The 20,950-nt window shown below is 41.5% G+C and overlaps 1 protein-coding gene across 1 annotated transcript; it reads left to right on the top strand.

Moving 5' to 3' along the window:
* Positions 1-815: 815 nt before the first annotated feature.
* On the top strand, positions 816-13,475 carry SmB (small ribonucleoprotein particle protein SmB). Its single transcript, XM_045751766.2, has 5 exons — positions 816-938; positions 4,615-4,708; positions 8,255-8,421; positions 8,776-9,067; positions 12,999-13,475. The coding sequence occupies exons 1-5, from the start codon at positions 936-938 to the stop codon at positions 13,022-13,024; spliced, it is 582 nt and encodes a 193-aa protein (XP_045607722.1). The 5' UTR covers positions 816-935; the 3' UTR covers positions 13,025-13,475.
* Positions 13,476-20,950: the final 7,475 nt, after the last annotated feature.

The raw sequence follows: 20,950 nt of genomic DNA, 5'->3' as shown, positions 1-20,950 counted from the left end.
CTCACAACATGTATATAACATTATCAATTGTGTAATTAGCTTCAAAAGATTGTCACTTGCTTAGTTAAATGAACTCTGTGATTCAGTTTCTGAACCCATTATGTGCCTCTGTAACCCCTTTCCACCACCTTCCCCCGGGATGGGTATGGGGTGCATAATAAAGAAAGAAATTTAATTGAGTTCTTACAGTAAACACGGGCATGAATAGCCCTTAAATCTCACACCCCCTCGTTCGCACCCACCATATATAGCAGGGGACGGCCACACTTGTTTACTACCTCCACAGATCTCCAGTATCAGCTCTTGATACTGGTAATGGCTCAAAAGGGCCACCACTTACGGGCTATTCATGCCCGTGCCACCTTTTGGGTGGCTTAATCTTTATCAATCAATCGGGGGGGGGGGGGGTGTGACATCACTATGACGTCATAGCTTTAATACTAGGGACAGGTTTTGGACCAAGCAATTCTGACGGCATTCAAAAGCTACATTTCGTGAACATTATTATAAATATAATAAAATGAATGTTTTAAAATGAGAATTATTGTTCAATTAATTGTGTACTTATGATAGTTTGAGGTAAAGCGGTATATAGTAAAGAGAATATAGGAACAGTAGATAATTCTTGAGAAATGAATTATACAGCGCATGCTGCTGCTTTCAAATGCCGCATTTGAGTAAAAATATGTAAAAATGTAATAAAAGTAAATGCTTTAAACAATATTAATTAATAGATTTATTGTGTATTTATGATAAGTAGAGGCAAAAATATATCAAACAAAGAGAATAAAGAGAAAGTAGGTAGAGCAGTGTGAGTGAGGTATCCAGCAGACGCGGCGGCTTGGACAAACGTTCCCTCTCGCCCTCGTCGCCAAGTCACTCCGCTGACATATTTTCTCCTTATATCGTCCATCTTAACCGGCAAGCTGGCTACTATGGTGAGTAAGGGCTCCCCGGCCCCGCCATGACCCCCGCCACGCCGCCACCGCCTTTGTGACCCGCGGCGATGGCCGCTGCCGGAGATATTTGACGATAAATACCGGCGGTGGTTGCCGGGCTGGTTTGTTTACATGGGAGGAGGGCGGCGATGGCGGGCTTTTGGGCCGCGGGCTTATTTGGTGTTTTTTCTCTCGACGGTGATGGTTCTGGCGGTTCTCCAGCGGTTCTTTAGCATGTTCTTTGTGGGAATCTTTAAATAACGGTGGACTTAAGTCCTGAACCGCTATGGAAGGACCGCGCGGGATTCAGTATGGCGGGTCGTGTAATTCCGTAATGTTAGGGTTACTGAGGCTGTTGTGGTCCTGGAGGTGGAGTGTTAGGGTTACTGAGGCTGTTGTGGACCTGGAGGTGGAGTGTTAGGGTTACTGGGGCTGTTGTGGTCCTGGAGGTGGAGTGTTAGGGTTACTGGTGCTGTTGTGGTCCTGGAGGTGGTGTGTTAGGGTTACTGAGGCTGTTGTGGACCTGGAGGTGGAGTGTTAGGGTTACTGAGGCTGTTGTGGACCTGGAGGTGGAGTGTTAGGGTTACTGGGGCTGTTGTGGTCCTGGAGGTGGAGTGTTAGGGTTACTGGGGCTGTTGTGGTCCTGGAGGTGGTGTGTTAGGGTTACTGAGGCTGTTGTGGTCCTGGAGGTGGAGTGTTAGGGTTACTGGTGCTGTTGTGGTCCTGGAGGTGGAGTGTTAGGGTTACTGGGGCTGTTGTGGTCCTGGAGGTGGAGTGTTAGGGTTACTGGGGCTGTTGTGGACCTGGAGGTGGAGTGTTAGGGTTACTGAGGCTGTTGTGGACCTGGAGGTGGAGTGTTAGGGTTACTGGGGCTGTTGTGGACCTGGAGGTGGAGTGTTAGGGTTACTGGTGCTGTTGTGGTCCTGGAGGTGGAGTGTTAGGGTTACTGGGGCTGTTGTGGTCCTGGAGGTGGAGTGTTAGGGTTACTGGGGCTGTTGTGGACCTGGAGGTGGAGTGTTAGGGTTACTGAGGCTGTTGTGGACCTGGAGGTGGAGTGTTAGGGTTACTGAGGCTGTTGTGGTCCTGGAGGTGGAGTGTTAGGGTTACTGGGGCTGTTGTGGACCTGGAGGTGGAGTGTTAGGGTTACTGGGGCTGTTGTGGTCCTGGAGGTGGAGTGTTAGGGTTACTGGGGCTGTTGTGGTCCTGGAGGTGGAGTGTTAGGGTTACTGGGGCTGTTGTGGACCTGGAGGTGGAGTGTTAAGGTTACTGGTGCTGTTGTGGTCCTGGAGGTGGAGTGTTAGGGTTACTGGGGCTGTTGTGGTCCTGGAGGTGGAGTGTTAGGGTTACTGGGGCTGTTGTGGACCTGGAGGTGGAGTGTTAGGGTTACTGAGGCTGTTGTGGACCTGGAGGTGGAGTGTTAGGGTTACTGGGGCTGTTGTGGTCCTGGAGGTGGAGTGTTAGGGTTACTGGGGCTGTTGTGGTCCTGGAGGTGGAGTGTTAGGGTTACTGGGGCTGTTGTGGTCCTGGAGGTGGAGTGTTAGGGTTACTGGGGCTGTTGTGGTCCTGGAGGTGGAGTGTTAGGGTTACTGGGGCTGTTGTGGACCTGGAGGTGGAGTGTTAGGGTTACTGAGGCTGTTGTGGACCTGGAGGTGGAGTGTTAGGGTTACTGAGGCTGTTGTGGTCCTGGAGGTGGAGTGTTAGGGTTACTGGGGCTGTTGTGGTCCTGGAGGTGGAGTGTTAGGGTTACTGGGGCTGTTGTGGTCCTGGAGGTGGAGTGTTAGGGTTACTGGTGCTGTTGTGGACCTGGAGGTGGAGTGTTAGGGTGTCCGAGGCTCCCGGGTGCTCCTGGGGTGGCTACCATGAGCCACACTCCTGCGTCAGGCTCGTCCTGATGGATGCCAGGCTTCAAGTAAGTTTTGTTTGATTTTGCTACGTTTAGTTGTTGTTCGTGTTCGTTTTAGGTTTAGAGTTGTAGGTTAGAGGTCACTGCATGAGGCAGTTTACATATATACAGTACAGTACCGATATGTAAGTGACCCCTTGATAGTGTGCTGTCCGTGGTGCAGTATTTAACTATAGAACATATAAGATATCTTGAGGTTATCTTGAGATGATTTCGGGGCTTTAGTGTCCCTGCGGCCCGGTCCTCAACCAGGCCTCCACCTCCAGGAAGCAGCCCGTGACAGCTGACTAACACCCAGGTACCTATTTTACTGCTAGGTAACAGGGGCATAGGGTGAAAGAAACTCTGCCCATTGTTTCTCGCCGGCGCCTGGGATCGAACCCAGGACCACAGGATCACAAGTCCAGCGTGCTATCCGCTCGGCCGACCGGCTCCTCTATAATATGCAGTTTATATGAATTATATAATATGAAGATAGGATATATGTGCAGTACAGTATATAATTTTATGGACAAAATTACCTTTATTCTAGAGGTTGAAAATGGGGTTTCGTCAAATTACACGTTAGATGGTCCGACTAATATCTGCTAATCTTATTGATAATGCTGTATATATATATTGTTTGTTAGGCTCGATTGGGTTAGCTTAAATTGGGTGAAGTTGGGCACGTTTTAAAATCTGTAACATTGTTGTGTGATGTGACCTATCCTGGAAAAATTGTAATTCGACTTGAAACTGGTATTGGTTATCAGTTGTATCAAGTAGAATGTACTTGTGTAATTATTTGCTTGAGTTAATTAAAATCAATGCATGAATTTTCACAATATGATGATTGTTCTAGCCTGAACACTGCATTTTGAAGTGTCTAATTTAGACTGATTTTGCATAATGGTAAGCATACGAACTTAGACAATCCTGGCTGCCCTATGGAAGCTGCAATCAGTAACGTTTATATTTAAATGCTTAAAGTGTAACTACTCATTGATTAGCTTATAAAAAAGTTATATAATTAGTGTCATGGTTACAAATCACATCAGTTTATTGACGTTTTTTGGTAAACTAGTTGCGTGCTTATTGCATGATTGGTATATTCTATACAGCTAGTTAAGCACTAATTCAGTGTAACATACTGGGATACAAGTGACAGACTGTTTGCCAACTGATTTTAAAACCTACCTCACCTATGCCCACCGAGCCTAACATAGCCAGACCTAAGCCAATACATCCTAACCTAGCAATGTACACGATTTTGACAAAAAATGAGATTAGTCAATCCGTCTCGTGTACAATTGTTTCAACCCCATCCCATTACCAAAAGATGCTTAGAATAACAAAGAAAGCTCTTAACCCTTGGACAGTGGCTATGGAAAAATGGTCAAACCATTATAATATGATAAAAAAAAAATTAAATCTTTCATTATACTTACTAATTTGTATGAACAAAGTAAGTCACAAATAGTTGCGGTAACTATTTGTAAGTTACTGAAACAAACTTACAAGTCAGTAAGTTTCACTTGTGTTATAAAATAAGCTTATTTTTTATGTTTATGTTCTACATTATAGGTATATGAATAGGTACACATGGTATAACTATTATGCATGAAATGTTCACATGAATAGCTATTTGGTTTTGAACATGAGTGGTGCAACCTGTGGGGTATAATGTTATCTGGGAACAATGGAATGCAAATATTTGCATGTACTGACAATTTTTTTGTGCTATCAGCCAGAGGCTTTTTTTATGGTCTAATGAATCTAAAACTTATTTTTCAGACATTTTCGAAGAATAATAAAATGCTGGGCCACATAGGTTATCGGATGAAGGTAACCATGCAGGACAGTCGAACGTTCATAGGGATATTTAAAGGTGAGTGTGGTTGATTATTCCCAGCTCTTTAAAAGTATTAGAAAGGTTTGTTTCTTTTTTTTCTTTAAGAGAATATATGGTACATAAAATAACCATGGCTCACGTCAATAACATTGCCTTGACTAATAATGTTTCACGCTGCTCCAACATAGTGTGGCACCTAGCTGTCTGCTTCACTTTTAATCTTTTTCAATGTGTTGTATAACTTATGTAGCTTCTGGGGATCAACAGGCCCAGGCTCTGGTCAGGCCTCCCTGTTGGTTGTCTCGTCAACCAGGCTGTTGGACACAGCTGCGCACAGCCTGGTTGATAAGGTATTCTTTGGAGGTGTATGTCTTTGTACCTATGTACCTTTGGAGGTATGTAGGAGGTGTATGAGGGAGCCGGTCGGCCGAGCGGACAGCACGCTGGACTTGTGATCCTGTGGTCCTGGGTTCGATCCCAGGCGCCGGCAAGAAACAATGGGCAGAGTTTCTTTCACCCTATGTCCCTGTTACCTAGCAGTAAAATAGGTACCTGGGTGTTAGTCAGCTGTCACAGGCTGCTTCCTGGGGGTGGAGGCCTGGTCGAGGACCGGGCTGCGGGGACACTAAAGCCCCGAAATCATCTCAAGATAACCTCAAGATGTCGAGTTCTCTCTCAAACGCTATGAGAGGCCGGCCAGTTATGCTCATTATGTGTAGCGGGATTGTTGAAGTCTTGGGCCCTTGATATTGATAGTTCTTCCTCAGCTTACCTATCACATCTCTGCTATTCAACAGGGATGTTTTGCACAGCCTGCCATGTCTACTGGTCTTGTGTATTCTTTTTCTCTTTCTCTTACTTAAAAATCCCTTGGGTATGTATGGGTGTTGCTGTATTCACAATGGCGTTCTTCTGATTTTATTCGCTTTGTTCCTTTGATATAAAAATCTGGGCATTGTTAAAACACTCCTTTTTGGTTAGCCAATTTTACAGTTTTGGGGTGGAAGTATTTGCAGTTATCAGAGCAACACTTTAGGATATTTCTGCAGTTTCTAGGATGGTTATATTTGCATGTTCCATTTGTTTGTTCTAACAACCCAGATATACCTGGTTGATACCTGGTTGATGGGGTTCTGGGAGTTCTTCTACTCCCCAAGGCCAGGCTCGACTTGTGAGAGTCTGGTCCACCAGGCTGTTGCTTGGAGCGGCCCGCAGGGCCACATACCCACCACAGCCTAGCTGATCCGGAATTTCTCTTAGAAAACCATCCAGTTTTCTCTTGAAGATGTCCACGGTTGTTCCGGCAATATTTCCTATAGTCGCTGGGAGGACGTTGAACAACCGCGGACCTCTGATGTTTACAGTGCTCTCTGATTGTGCCTATGGCACCTCTGCTCTTCACTGGTTCAATCTTGCATTTTCTTCCATATCGTTCACTCCAGTACGTTGTTATTTTAGTGTGTAGATTTGGGACCTGACCCTCCAGTATTTTCCATGTGTATATTATTTGGTATGTCTCGTCTCCTTTCTAGAGAATACATTTGGAGAGCTTTGAGATGATCCCAATAATTTAGGTGTTTTATCTCGTCTATGCGTGCCGTATATGTTCTCTGTAATTCCTTCATTTCAGCAATCTATCCCGCTTTGAAGAGGAAAGTGAGTACTGAGCAGTACTCGAGACGGAACAACACAAGTGATTTGTATAGTACAACCATTGTGATGGGATCCCTGGATTTGAAAGTTCTCGTAATCCATCCGATCATTTTTCTGGCCGACGCGATATTTGCTTGGTTATGCTCCCTAAACGTTAGATCGTCGGACATCATTATTCCCAAATCCTTGACATGCTGTTTTTCTACTACGGGAAGATTCGATTGTGTTTTGTACCCTGTATTATGTTTCAGATCCTCATTTTTGCTGTACATGAGTACCTGAAGTTTATCACTGTTAAACATCATGTTATTTTCTGCTGCCCAATCAAAAACTTTGTTGACATCTGCTTGTAGTTTTTCAATGTCTTCAGCAGAGGTAATTTTCATGCTGATTTTTGTGTCATCTGCAAAGGACGACACAAAGCTGTGACGTGTATTTTTGTCTATATCAGATATGAGAATAAGGAACAGTAGCGGTGCAAGGACTGTACCTTTGTTGTTTATTTCAACACCGGGATAGTTATTATTGTTGGTATCGGTGCTGTGATGGCATTTGTAGGGAGCTTAATGTTGTAGTCTTAAACTTTAATGATGATATCCTCCCTTGGTAAAACCTTGGTGGCTGGGCTGGTAGTGACCTGCCTGTATCTGCTGGCCGCACCTCACCTGAGGTAACTTGGGAGGGTAGAGGCTGCCTGCCTCTACCCACCACACTCTTCACTCTCACCATGTGCTTCTACACTTGCTTTCAAAAAACACTATTTATGGGTTGTTTCTCGCTTTGATTGCTTTCAGTGCGATTGTCAGACATTCATTCACTGTTGTGCACTTTTTCTCTGCGATGTTGCTTGTTTAACCCCTAGGGAGGTGAACTGGCACGTTTCCTAAATTGCGGAAGGTGTGTCTTTAATGTTTTATCCTGTCATTTCGATGCAAAGGGTCATTATTCTGACCCATTACATCTGTCATTTTGTTGTAATGGTAGATGTTGCTCTCGTAGTGCCCATGCTGTTTTCACTTCAATACCCGCTGATCAGCTACGTAATTAATGCTTTAATAAATATTAACATTTTGACAGTCCAGGCTCTTTTGAGTTCCAGACTGTAAATATTCTGTAAAATGTTCCTGACTGTAAAAGGTCCGGAAAGACTGTTCCAGGCTTCCCGGGCTGTTCAGTGTTATGAAAAATGTTTTAATCATTTAATGTTTTCAGAGTTATTTGTTGGTCCTGTTCACACGTTCCCAACTGTAAACATAGTGGGCTCGGCAGGTACCCCTCACATATGCTTAGAATGTTAACAATAATTTTACATTTTCTTAGATATTTGTTTGATTTGATTATAACCATAAATTTGGTGTCAAAAAGGACTCAAATTAATTTTCTAGATCAGCCTTTCTCAACTGGAGTTCTGCAGATCCCCAAGGTAGCTAGGTGTTCCACAAGATATGGTAATAAATAGGCTAATTCTAATCATATGCAAATGTATTTTTGAGTAAATTTTATTTAATTTTTGTTTAATTTTTCTTATTTAACCAGGATGATAATTCAATGACAAATTGTCTCCTTTCAGGTGACAATGAAATTCATGTTTTTATTTAAAATGACCCAAACTATTACAAAGGTTGGGAACACTTCTCTAGAGAATAGATGCAGAAACAAATGTGTATTTACAATACACTATACGTAACAGTGATGAATATTCAAATGTTTGTGAATGGGAATTTAATGGTGCATTTTAGTGCCATCATTGTTTACTGTCGGAGTACGAATGCCACATTTTAGTGCCATCAGAGTGTGAAAGTCAGACATGCCATATTTCTCTCAAGTACGTGACTCGATATACAAAAGTTTTCTTGTATATTGTATGTTAAATTTTTTCTCATTTGCCCATTGATTATTCAGCTTAGTATAGATTTAAATTTTTTGCAGCATTTGATAAACACATGAATGTCATCCTCGCCGATTGTGAGGAGTTCCGGTGTGTTCGAGGAAAAAAGAACAAAGAAGAAAAGCAGGAGAAGCGGACTATGGGTTTGCTTTTACTGCGAGGTGAAACCATCGTCACCATGACCTTGGAGGGTCCTCCACCTACAGAGGTATATATATGTGTGGTTTCTCTCCGTCATCAGTTTCCATTTGAAAGGCTAATTAATTTTTGGGGCCTTATGAGTACAGTAGTTCAGGTGTGTGTGTGTGTTGGTGTTTACGAGGTTTATGTCTGACCTTGTGTATTGAATCTTACCGCTTTGTTGAAATGCCTTGATGGTCCAGGGCAGACCTAAACATAGTGACTCTTTTCGTGTCTTTGGGGTTTGGGCATTTGATGTTTACAAGGTGCAATGGAACCAAAGTCTTTGTTTTTATTTAAAATTAGTAGTAAACATTGGAAATTTAGGTTTGTGCATTCGTATCAAATGGCTATTAAATTAATATTGTTTAATCACAAACAGGATGGCCCACGTGTTAATCTGCCTGGAGCTTCCCCTGGGCCTGGTGTGGGTCGCCCTGCCGGCCGTGGGATGCCAGGAACTGGAGGCGGCGGCCTGCAAGGCCCAGTGCGGGGAGTGGGCGGCCCATCACAACAGATGATGCAGCCAGCAGCTCGGGCTGGACCCCAGTTGAACGTGCCCCCCAGAGGAGGACCCCCAGGCAGCATGCCCCCACACATGATGGGAGGTATGCCCCCACACATGGGTCGAGGAGGGCCCATGGCTCCCCCAGGCAGCTCCATGATGAGAGGAGGTATGAACACTTTGACCTGTTAAATATTTTTATTTTAATCACTGATTTAGGTTTCACCTGAAGTTTAACACTTTCGCTCGGCGACGACTCAGTGCTGAGTCGTCCGTAAAACAGGCAAGTCCGGCGAGGACTCAGCATTGAGTCCTCCGTGCGGCAACAGTAGCGGCGTTTTCGGGAAGGTCTTGCTGCGGTTTTGGACATTATATGCATATACTCTTGTAGGGAATTTCATTATGAATACATTGATACCAAAATGAAAGTCCTAGGACCAGAATTGAGGTAACAGAGTTGAAAACAGAATACCCATTTTATTGCTCTTTATTAGCGCTCACAGGGGTAACGCTTTGTCACTTTCTCTGTTTGCTGTGGGTGGTATGCCGGGCTCTTGGACTTAATATTTGCATATACACCTGTAGGAAATTTTATTGCGAACACAATGATACCAAAATGAAAGACCTAGGACGAGAATTGAGATGTCCAAAGTGTAGAGAGTACTCATTTTATTGCTCACGCTCTCATTTTCTCGGTTTCTCGCCGCTTTTGGGGATTTATATTCATTTAGTCCTGTAGAGAATTCTATTGTAAACACATTGATACCAAATTGAAATACCTAGGACTAGAATTGAGATGACAAAGTTGAAAAGAATATACACTTTTCATAATGAGAGGCGCCTTGGGGTGGCACAGCGCGCTCTTTCTTGTAACCGCGGCCTGTTTTCATCACGTCGGCGGGTGGAGATCGCTGCTGTTTTTTACATTATATGCATATAGTCCTGTTGGGAATTCTATTGCGAACACAATGATACCAAAATGAAAGACCTAGGACAAGAATTGCGTTGACAAAACTGAAAAGAGTGTAAATATTTTATCACTCTTGCGCGCTCCCGAATAACTTTCTCTCACTTTCTCTGTTAGTTGTGGATGGAAAGCCGGGCTTTTGGAGTTTATATGCATTTAGTCCTGTAGAGAATTCTATTGCGAACACATTGATACCAAATTGAATATCTTAGGATGAGAATTGAGTTGACAAAGTTGAAAAGACAGAATGTAGTGGTGGTATACACAGACGTCGCACAGCATTTTATAAATGTGACCATTGAGTGATAGCACACAAAATGAGGTTATGGGAATAACCAGTAAAGTAGGATGCTGGATACTCAGTTTTCTATTGAACAGGACAGAGTAACAGTTAACCATATAAAATCGAGTCCAAGCGCAGTTAAAAGCTCTGTACCTCAGGGTACAGTCCTTGTGCCACTGCTTTTCCTCATTCACATATCAGATACAGACAAAAATACAAGTCACAACTTTGTATCATTCTTTGGAGATGACAAAAATCAGCATGAAAATTACCTTTGCTGAAGACATTAATTAATAAAGTTTTTGACTGGGCAACAGAAATTAACATGATGTTTAACCCTTAAACCGCGCAAATCATATATATATGATATCAGTGACAAAACCGAAACCGTGCACATCATATATATTTATGATTTCATGTCTAGCGCTATAATTTAAACGCCCTGCCTGGGATAGGGGCAGCAATAGTACAGCCACGGCCGATAGTTGCCAGATGCCACCTAGAAAAAAACTCCATGCCTACATTCTTGGGTGTGAGAGCGTCAGTATTGAGCAAGCCACCAAGGCTGGCGCACTGTACGCAGCACGAGCTCACAGCACCACTGTTCAGCTTGTGACCACAGCATCGCCTACAAATGCCATAATATATATGATACTGCTGTTATTTAGCAGTGATAGTATTACTGAAGCCCCCCTGACTGATAAAACACCAGGATTGTGGTGATATTTAGCGCTTTGCTCCATGGAGGGAGGGTTGTGGCGTCGTCTTCTGACTGTGTGTGTGGTCACCATTTATTGACTGCACTCACCATACCAGCTTAGTGGTTCGCTATGGTGAACACAAATGTAGATACTTATAACGTGTGTATAGTGTGAGATATCAGCGAGAGGAGTAGGTTGGGAGCCGCCATTTTGGTGAGGGAGGAGTGTCGTCTGCACGACTTGGCATGTTGTTTACTGATGGCCACTATGGTATTTGGGCACCATACCAGATTATTTGTACAGGTATGGTGAATAAAACAGGTAGATACTTATATATAATGTGTGTATATAGCGTAATAACACCACAAACAATATTGTTGGAGGAGAAATATTAGTGCGTCGCGTCTGGCCTTGAAGGCGGCCGCCGATCAGCTGACTGTGTGAGTAGTTCCATCTTTGTGCCTTTACTCACCATACAAGCTTAGATGTACAGTTATGGTTAACAAAACATGTAAATACGTAAATATAACGTCTGTGTATAGTGAATAAATGCAAAAACAGTATTGTGGGAAGAGAATGAGGTGGTGTTGAGGGAGGGAGTGGCAGTGAGTGGCTCGCTGGTGTTTGGCGGTCACTCCTCGTTGCTTTTTGACTCACAAGACCAACTTAGTAGTTCGTTATGGTGTACAAAACATGCAGATTCTTATAACCTGTGTATAGTGTAACAACAGCAAAACTATTTGTTTATTGTTTTATGAACATAATAATTGAATCACTAATATGCACACCATAATTTTGAGTACAGCGATGGTTCACACATTTTATAATATAAATATACCACAATTCACTGTATGGAATAATATTACTGCAAAAAAACTAAGAAAAAATCAGACATTGAAATAATTAGGTAATAATATATTTGTGGCAACTGCCGTCTGACAGCTCGGGCGGAGTAGACCTCATCGGGCGGAGTAGACCTCATCTGGCGAAGGCTCTGCCAACGCCTCTTTTTTGCCACACTTCCCTACCCTATTGCGGCTAAAATATGCCACCTACGATTTTTTTGTTATTTTTTCTGTGATCAGGGAACAAAAATGAACACTTCTATAAGACGAAAGATTTTTTTTTTTTTTTTAGTGCCTGTGGGTGTGAATTCCATTTGGGCCCCTAGCAGTTTGAGGGTTAACAGTGATCAATTCCAGGTACTCGGGTTTGGTAAAAATAAGGACTTTTAAAACATAATACAGGGTACAAAACACAATCAAATCTGCCCATAGTAGGAAAGCAGCATGTAAAGGATTTGGGAATAATGATGTCTGACGACCTAACATTTAGGGAGCTTAACCAAGCAAATATTGCAGCCAGAAAAATGATAGGATGGATAAAGAGAACTTTCAAATCCAGGGATCCCATCACAATGGTTGTACTGTACAAATCACTTGTACTGCCCCATCTTGAGTACTGCTCAGTACTCACTTCCCTCTTCAAAGCGGGATAGATTGCTGAAATAAAGGGAATTACAGAACATATACGGCATACATAGACGTGATAAAGCACCTTAATTATTGGGATCATCTCAAAGCTCTCCAAATATACTCATTAGAAAGGAGACGAGAGAGAGAGAACGATCAAATAATATACACACCTAGAATACTGGAGGGTCAGGTCCCAAATCTATACAGTAAAATAACATACTGGAGTGAACGACCTGGAAGAAAATGCAGAATAGAAGCAGTGAAGAGCAGAGGTGCCCTAGGCACAATCAGAGAACACTGTATAAACATCAGAAGTTCATGGTTGTTCAACATCCTCCCAGCGAGTATAAGAAATATTGCCGGAACAACCGGCAATAGAGCTCAATAGGCTCAGGAACCTGTACATCAGTTGGTTGATAGTTGAGAGCACAACTAGGCGAGTACAAAGGAAGTGTCTTATGATTTTTTGTTTTTTTTCCAAAATGGTGTCTTAATTGGAGGGCTGAGAAAGCCGATATGAGCCCCGTGTACCAACAGGACTTTTATTTATTAAAATCTTACTTGGTACTCTAAATCATGCCAGTATGACTCGTGTAGTGTGATCTAATAAATCATGCTAGTATGACTCGTGTAGTGTGATCAGATATGTTAATCATCGAATATTTTCATTTCAGGTCCTCCAGGTGGCCGGCCTTACTAGACCAACACACCCCAGACTGTGGCCCCCTCGAGCACAGGTGGCTGTCTTGTTATTCCCCCACTCAACCCCTCATCTTGGGGGATTTCATACTGTAGAGGAGTTTCATCATTTTTTTGGATCAAACAATGTTTCTTACAAAGGCATGAAGTGTAGTTTTCTTCTGACCTTCGTGTGTGCGTGTTGAGAGAGAGTCAGAGAGAAAGAAATATAAAATATTTGAGTTTTTTTTTATAATTAGCAAGATAATTTTATTTTGGATTAATGGTTGTTGTATAAGGCTACATCAGTCATTGATGGCAGTGGCAACAAGAATATTATTTTAAGAGTATACATGAAGTGTGCTGTATGTTGCACGTATGATGGCTTTGTCCATAGAAATATACGTATTACGAACTCTTGTACCTTAATTTGTAATTACTAAGTAAAGTTTTTAATAAAATTACAAAGCATTTTAAGATATTTTATTTCTGTTGGAATTGGCATGAGAGTAAAAATATAAAATACTTGAAAATTGCATTTTCCAAGATTCTGAATGGCATGGTTGGCAATAGTGAGGGGGCCTAAGGGTCGAGGAGACATCACTGGTCTAAAGAAATGTTTATATGACTGACACTTGATTTAATTTAAATAAATTATCCCGCCATAGGCAGTGGAGGCTTCCAAGCGGGACCCTGGTTCCAGAGAGCAAAGGCTGGCATATGAAGTGGAATGCCTGAAAATCATTGGAGAAAGGAATAAAGGTTGTAATTTTTAAGGAATGACAGTCTTGGACCTCTCTAGGATTGTGTGAGGGAATTCTGAAAACATGATGGTGTCTATTGGCCCATGTGAGGCAGTTCCTACGAGCCCAGGGACCTGATGTTGCTACCCACCAAATTGGAAGTCCTATTTCCTAACTATCATTTCCCTAGATCTTGAGTAACTAAAACAGTGGCATAATGTTTGACGAAGTCAGTGCTTTAGTGTTTGTCTTAGTCCAATGCCATTGGGCTGGCATTGCAGGTAACAAACTGTGTGGTACTGAAAAGTGATCTTCCCTTTGGCCTTCCTCCTACCACTGTAATAGATGACGGGGAAATAAGTGGCTAGGTTGTGTATCGGTAGCACACTTAAACTCATAAGCACTGTATGGAACAATGCCCTGTCCTTTTCATCCAAACTTCAGTGTCCCACTTAAGCATGCACCGTGTTACCAATGTTTCTCCTTGTGTCGTTCCATCCTTACCCCCATCCCCATGGAGTGTCCTTTTTCCTATGTTTTGTAGAACCTTGACCCGAATGACTTAAAGCTTTTACCCCCTTCTATAGTTCTAAAACTCATTTTTTTTGCTCACTTTTCTTCACACTCGCTCCATTTTCGTCTCCACAGATGGGCCTCAAATCTGCTGACGGTGTAGACTACTCTGTCGTCTTTCCTGACTTCAACTGTGTGTCGCCTGCCTCCGAAGACTAGCATCGTCACGGCAGTACTTTATGCAATTTTGTATGCTCTTCATCAACTGCTTTCACACCGTCATTCTTCCTTTGTTGTAGTTGACTCTCGCAGTGCCCTCTTGGCTCTGGAGTCCTTTAATCCTGTCCATCCTGTGGTTGTTAAAATTCAATATTTGCAGTTTCTTATCTCCAGCATTTAAGATTTCCAGATTTTAGATAGTCAAATTTTGTTCGGATCCCAGCCATATTGGCGTTTCCTTAAATGAGCGTGCGGATGCAGCCATGAAGAAGGCTATCCGCACTGTCCCATTTCCCACAAAGGTGTTCCTTATTTCTACTTCTACCCAGTTGTTCATTCCCTAATCCTTGCCTGTTGGCAGGATTGCTGATCTTGTGTTACTGGTAACAAGCTGCGTGATCTTAAGGGTAGTGTTTTCCCCATGGCCTGTCTCCTACCACTGTAACTGGCAGTGGGAAACTGCTTTGGCGAGGGCTCTTAAAGGAGTGCCACCCTGCTTCTTATTGTCCCTTTTATGGTCGTGCATGTCCTTGTTGAATGTCCTGGTGTGTCTTGCTTCCCTCGCGGTAACCTGTCCCTTGATCACATCCTTAGTGAATTAATACATTTGATGTTGGCCTTGTGTGCTTTTGTTCTCGTATTGGCATCCTTAGTGATATTTAGGGGCGCGTGAATATCCTGCACATTTGATGGTGCTACATAGCCTCCTCGGCTTGGTGCCGAATTTTGACAATTGGGGGAATCTCGATTTTCAAATTTTTCAGTTCTCTAGTTTAATTTCTTTGAAAATTTTTACACAGTACTAGAGTTTGTTGATACACGTATGGGCAGACCAAAAATTTTAATTCATTAATATCTTTCTCTGATCAGTTCATTCTCAAATGCCAATATATAGTGATCGTTTGAGAGCAAATATGCCCTCAGTTTGTATGTTGACACTCTCTCCAGGACTGTCATGATCGCTACTGTCTTCGCTATCTTGCGCGGTCCGTACAACATCTTTCCTCTTGCCTCTGTCGTGCTTTAACTTCTACCACTCCTGTGGTTCCTGTTCCTCTTCATCACCACCTCCTTTCTGTCCCACTATCTCGCTTACAGGATTCTCTTTCCGTTCATATTTCTAATGTTTCTCGTATTGTTCCTTACCTCCGTGGAGAGTCCCCCTTCCAAAGTTTTGTACGTCCTTGACCCGCATCACTAAAGCTTTTACCCCTCCTACAGTTCTGAAACGCCTTTTCCTTGAGCACTTTTCTTTGCACTCCCACTGTTTCCATCTTCACCGATGGGTCTGAGTCTGCAATGGTGTGAGCTACTCTGTTGTTTTTCCTGACTGCACTTATAATAAGTGTCGTCTCCCTTCGAAGGCTAGAGTCTTCACAGCAGAACTTTATGCTATTTTCTATGCTCTGTCTCTTGCTTTCTCACTGTCAATCCTCCTTTGTGGTTGTAGTTGACTCTCGTAGTGCTCTCATGGCTCTAGGGTCCTTTAATCCTGTCCATCCGGTGGTCATCGAGATTCAACATTGGCTGTTTCTTATCTCTAGTAAATTCAAATCATTAGAGTTTTGCTGGGTTCCCAGCCATATTGGTGTTTCTTTAAATGAGCGTGCAGATGCTGCCGCTAGGGAAGCTATCCGTTCTTGTCCCATCTCCCGTAAAGGCATTCCTTATTCAGAATTATCCAGTTATTCCTCCATCCTTGCCCGTTGGCAGGGTTGTTGGTCTTCTGTAGTTGGTGACAAGCTACGTACTCTCGAAGTGAGTCCCCGTGGCCTTCCTCCTGCCACCGTAACCGGCGGTGGGAAAAGGCTCTTGTTTGCGGATTGGCCGTACTCGCTTAACTAACAATCACTTAATAGAGCACCGCCCTGCTCCTCCTTGTCCAAATTGCATTATCTATCTTACAATTGTGTATATATTCTTTGTGAATGTCCTTACTTCCAGGACGTGTGTGTGTCTTGCTTTCCGGCCGTCCCTCGCGGTCACTTGTCCCTCGATAGAATTCTAGGTGAATCGGATACTTTTGATATTGTTTCCCTTATGCGTTTTTGTTCTCGTATTGGCATTCTTGGTGATATCTAGCGCCCTCTGATTATTTCGCACTTTGATGGTGCCACATAGCCTTCCCGGTTTGGTGCCTTTTGATAATTACCTTACCTTGTCCCTCGATAGAATTCTTGGTGAATTGGACACTTTTGATATCGTTCGCCTTCTGCATTTCTATTCTCGTATTGGCATTCTTGGTAATATTTAGCGCCCTCTGATTATTTCGCACTTTGATGGTGCTACATAGCCTTCCTGGTTTGGTGCCTTCTTTTGATAATTACTTGAGAGCAAATATAAGTTGTTCAGAAGAAAGTTATCAAAAGAAGGCATCAAGATAGCAAGTCCTAAACATCACCTGTGCTGTGGAATATTCAAAATGTCCTAAATATCACTCATGTTGCTAATACAAAATCAAATGGACAACAACATCAAGAGACATTCAGAAAACTTGAGACAGGGTTGGTCAGGTAAGTAAAAGTATTGAATGTGTTGGCAACTCAAAATGAGGTAACTATAACAGTGTATAGGGACAAGGTGCGGTGCCCACAACCTGTCCTCGACGCAAGTCCATTATATCCAGCGGTTGATCCAGACGCATTCAGAAATTTTACATGCTGTTCATTAAAGTTATTTTCTCAAATACAAATTATAATATATTAGCATATTGTGAATATATAGGCTTAGGTTAGGTGTTTAGGTTTTGTTGGCGATTATTTGTATTTGTAGTACAGTACCTGGGGTGAAGCATTTATAGCGTTGTGGTTCAAACAAAAATCTTCAGTGAAGCACTTGTTCCGGGAATGTTCGAACGTCATTAGTTGCAAGTCGTGTGTAAACCGTTTTTTTCATAAACGGGGTTTGGCGGGTGCATGGAATCACTTTTGGGTGTTTGGAGGATGGGCTGGATGCCCAACCACTTGGACTATCGATTGAACACTGACTTGCAAGAAGTGAAGCCATTGCTTTACCAACCAGTCCAAGTCCAAAGTTTTGAGGACTTAAAATATACAACACATTAACTGACTGGTTTATTTCATATAATACAACTGGATATAACATTTCCAAAACACTTATGGTACCAAATGATGATAAAAACATCTGGTAAATTATAAAAAAAACAAAGGTCCTATTAAAAATATACAGAACATTTAATATTAAGAACATCAATCACCTCCGAGCACACATTTGGACAACTGATACGCAGAGACTTTAGGTGATCCAGATAAACTAAAGTATTGGCCAATTATCACACTAGCTTACAAAGGCACTTCAAATCAAGTAAAAGTGTAGCAGTTATTTACAATAAAGAAATGGGGAGAGCGGAGGAACCCAGCACATTTCATTTATTCTTGTGTGTGGAGTTGTGCTCATTCACTCGGGCTGCCTCTTAACACAACCAATCATGGAAGTACATTCAATACAAGTAATTTAATGTTGAGGTTACTCGTTTTTTTTTGGCAGGTCCCATTTATTATACAACCCAATTGTGTTTATGTACGTGTGCTTATACGTTGCGCACGTTACTTGTATAGGCGTGTGTGTGTGTGCCTTCACATGGCCTGTAAATCCTCTATATGCTTCAGTATATAAATGTTTTGAGCTTGCCATTGAATATATGTATTACCTGGTGTACACAATATACAGCAACACAAAGTTTACATGTACAGTAAACACAAATACTGTACAGTATACTCAGGTATAGTGGATGGTTGACTGTATAACACAATTTTACACATTGTACTGTATATGTTGAGACCTCTTTAGATCAAGGTTTCGTTTACTACTACTAACTAAAATCCTGTTCTGTTCTGGGTGCTGTTAATCCTTGTAAACAATGCTGAACACAACCAAACTCTTCTTTGTGTATGCAATTGTCATCTATTGTTTGAAATGATTAATATAAACTCTGCTTAAGAAAGTAACATACAGTACATAGTGATTTAGTGAAAGATATACTGTAATATTGTATATGTTAAAAACTACCTTTGAACTGACATTTTACCTGTTTTCATACATGACTACATGTAACAAATGAATGCTAGCGACTACTAATTACATATTACAAATTTAATCTATACTGATATACCGTGTCAAACCACTTTCATGACTGACATAATTATTTGTAAGAGTAAACAGCTGTGTCAGTATAAGACAAACAAGACTAGCAACAGAGCCGCTAATTTGACCTAGTTAAGAGTCGTGTGGTCTGCCATACAAACAAAGTGTCAGGGGCAGTAACATTTTCTGAACAGCAATCCATGGATAACTTTACAAACAAACAAATGAGTCACAATAATGTGGCTGAAGATACAATGACCAAACCTCAAAACAGAAAATGGAGAAACGATGTTTCTTCCATTTTCTGACTGTGGTTTAGTCATTGTAACAAATAATTTCCAATGTCCAAAGAATACCTGGAAATTGAAATATCTTGTGCTTTTTTTTTTCTCTCTCTCAACATCTCTGAGAGTTCCTTTTCTCTACATATCACAGCAAAAAGCATCTAAAATATATACTGGAGACTGAATTCAGATGATCTGCATTTGCAATCATCAATTTCTCCAAATAATGATACAAAAACTTTTTTGTAAAGGATATAAACACCTTTACTTTTATTTACCAAATATTTTCTATTAAAGTTCTGGGAGAAAAACTGTTAAATTTTAGGTTATGTGGTTTGCAAATTTTGAAAACGCATGATAAATATTCATGTTATTATGGTGGAATTCTGGGTCTGAGCCCCTGATCTATGTGTAGCATCACAGCATCTGAACCAATCGCTTCACAGTGTAGATGAATCACGATGACTGCTAACCATTCTACAATGCAGCTCCATCACCATCATTACCAACCATTCCACATTGTAGATCTATCAGGACGACCATCAACCCTCCACAAAGTAGATCCATCACGACCACAATCCAGACACCTATCATGACTGATGCCAACTACTTCACAATATAGACCCATCATAACCATTACCAACTGCCTCATCGGGTAGACCTATCAACTCCTCTTTGTAGATGCATATACTGGACCTGAAGCTCCGCCTCTTCATGCAGGCGATGAGTCACAATAACATGGCTGAAGAATGTTGACCAGACCACACACTAGAAGGTGAAGGGACGACGACGTTTCGGTCCCGTCCTGGACCATTCTCAAGTCGATCACAATCGACTTGAGAATGGTCCAGGACGGACCGAAACATCGTCGTCCCTTCACCTTCTAGTGTGTGGTCTGGTCAACACTCCTCTTCATACTTTATTTAACCAGAGCCGTTATGTACCAACCTGTATCAGTTGTGCCAAACTAGAGAGCAACATAAAATTGTAATAAAACAACATAGAGTACTCAACACCATAACTAAGTTGACCCTCGCTTGGTATGGAAAATGTTACACCTACGATTTAAGATATAAACTCGCCAACTTGTCGCTACACTCGCAATAGTAACAAAATTTAGACAAAGTGAAAATTATTTTACTCTACACATGTGTATTCATATTTTTAGGATGTATATATATATATCTCTATATGAGTATACATCAGGATGTGTGTGTATATTATATATATATATATATATATATATATATATATATATATATATATATATATATATATATATATATATATATATATATATATATATATATATATATATATATAATGTACATATATACATATACAGTATTGCACAAATCTAGCAACTCGATCATGTTTGGCAGTGAATTAGCAAGCCTAATCCCCCCAAAAAAGTTACTCCAACTGAGGGAGGACAGGGGGGGGGAGGATACACATTTATACTGTACACCACTTTAAAACTATATGGAGCATTCTTGAACTGTTGCTAATACATACACACACACACACACACAAAAGAGGAAAGCTAAGCCTATTGATATCACAAAGCTCAATTATATATCTGAAGATATTCATGTCAAAGAGAGCCTCGTCTTGGTGCTCGTGTTCTGTTAAGACTGTGCCAAAAGGACTAGACAAATAATTGTGATTCTCTTCATGAGATGTCAATATTTCTCAACGCAAAAAAAGGCTAAGGTGCTCAACGGAGGAGAGAGACATGAGAAATATGGAAGCTGTACAATGGGATCGACCCAGCATCCCCAAACTTCTTGGGCAAATGGAGGTTCGATCTCGTCATTCATAATTATGCAAGTGTGATTTTTTTGTGATTTCATTGTGCAAAGAGAAATAAGCTGCATGAGAATTAAAATAAATTATAGATGTGTGATGCTGGTGTAATTACTCCATAAATAATTACAATAATTACTCTTCTTATTAGTTAAGGGGCCAATAGATAGTTTTTTAAAAGTTGTTCAATGTCAACCAATATTTTTTGACTAGTTGTATATGAAAAGAGCTGCAATTGTTCCAAGTTTCAGTACTGCAGCCTAAATAGAAGGGGAATTT

The sequence above is a fragment of the Procambarus clarkii genome, chromosome 5, assembly GCF_040958095.1.
Source record: "Procambarus clarkii isolate CNS0578487 chromosome 5, FALCON_Pclarkii_2.0, whole genome shotgun sequence".
Lineage (NCBI taxonomy): Eukaryota > Metazoa > Arthropoda > Malacostraca > Decapoda > Cambaridae > Procambarus > Procambarus clarkii.
This window is presented reverse-complemented; position numbering and strand designations above follow the sequence as displayed.

Coding starts and splice junctions, on each gene's coding strand:
- SmB (XM_045751766.2), top strand. Junction 8,422..8,775: donor AGGGTCCTCCACCTACAGAG/GTATATATATGT, acceptor AATCACAAACAG/GATGGCCCACGTGTTAATCT. Junction 9,068..12,998: donor CAGCTCCATGATGAGAGGAG/GTATGAACACTT, acceptor TTTTCATTTCAG/GTCCTCCAGGTGGCCGGCCT.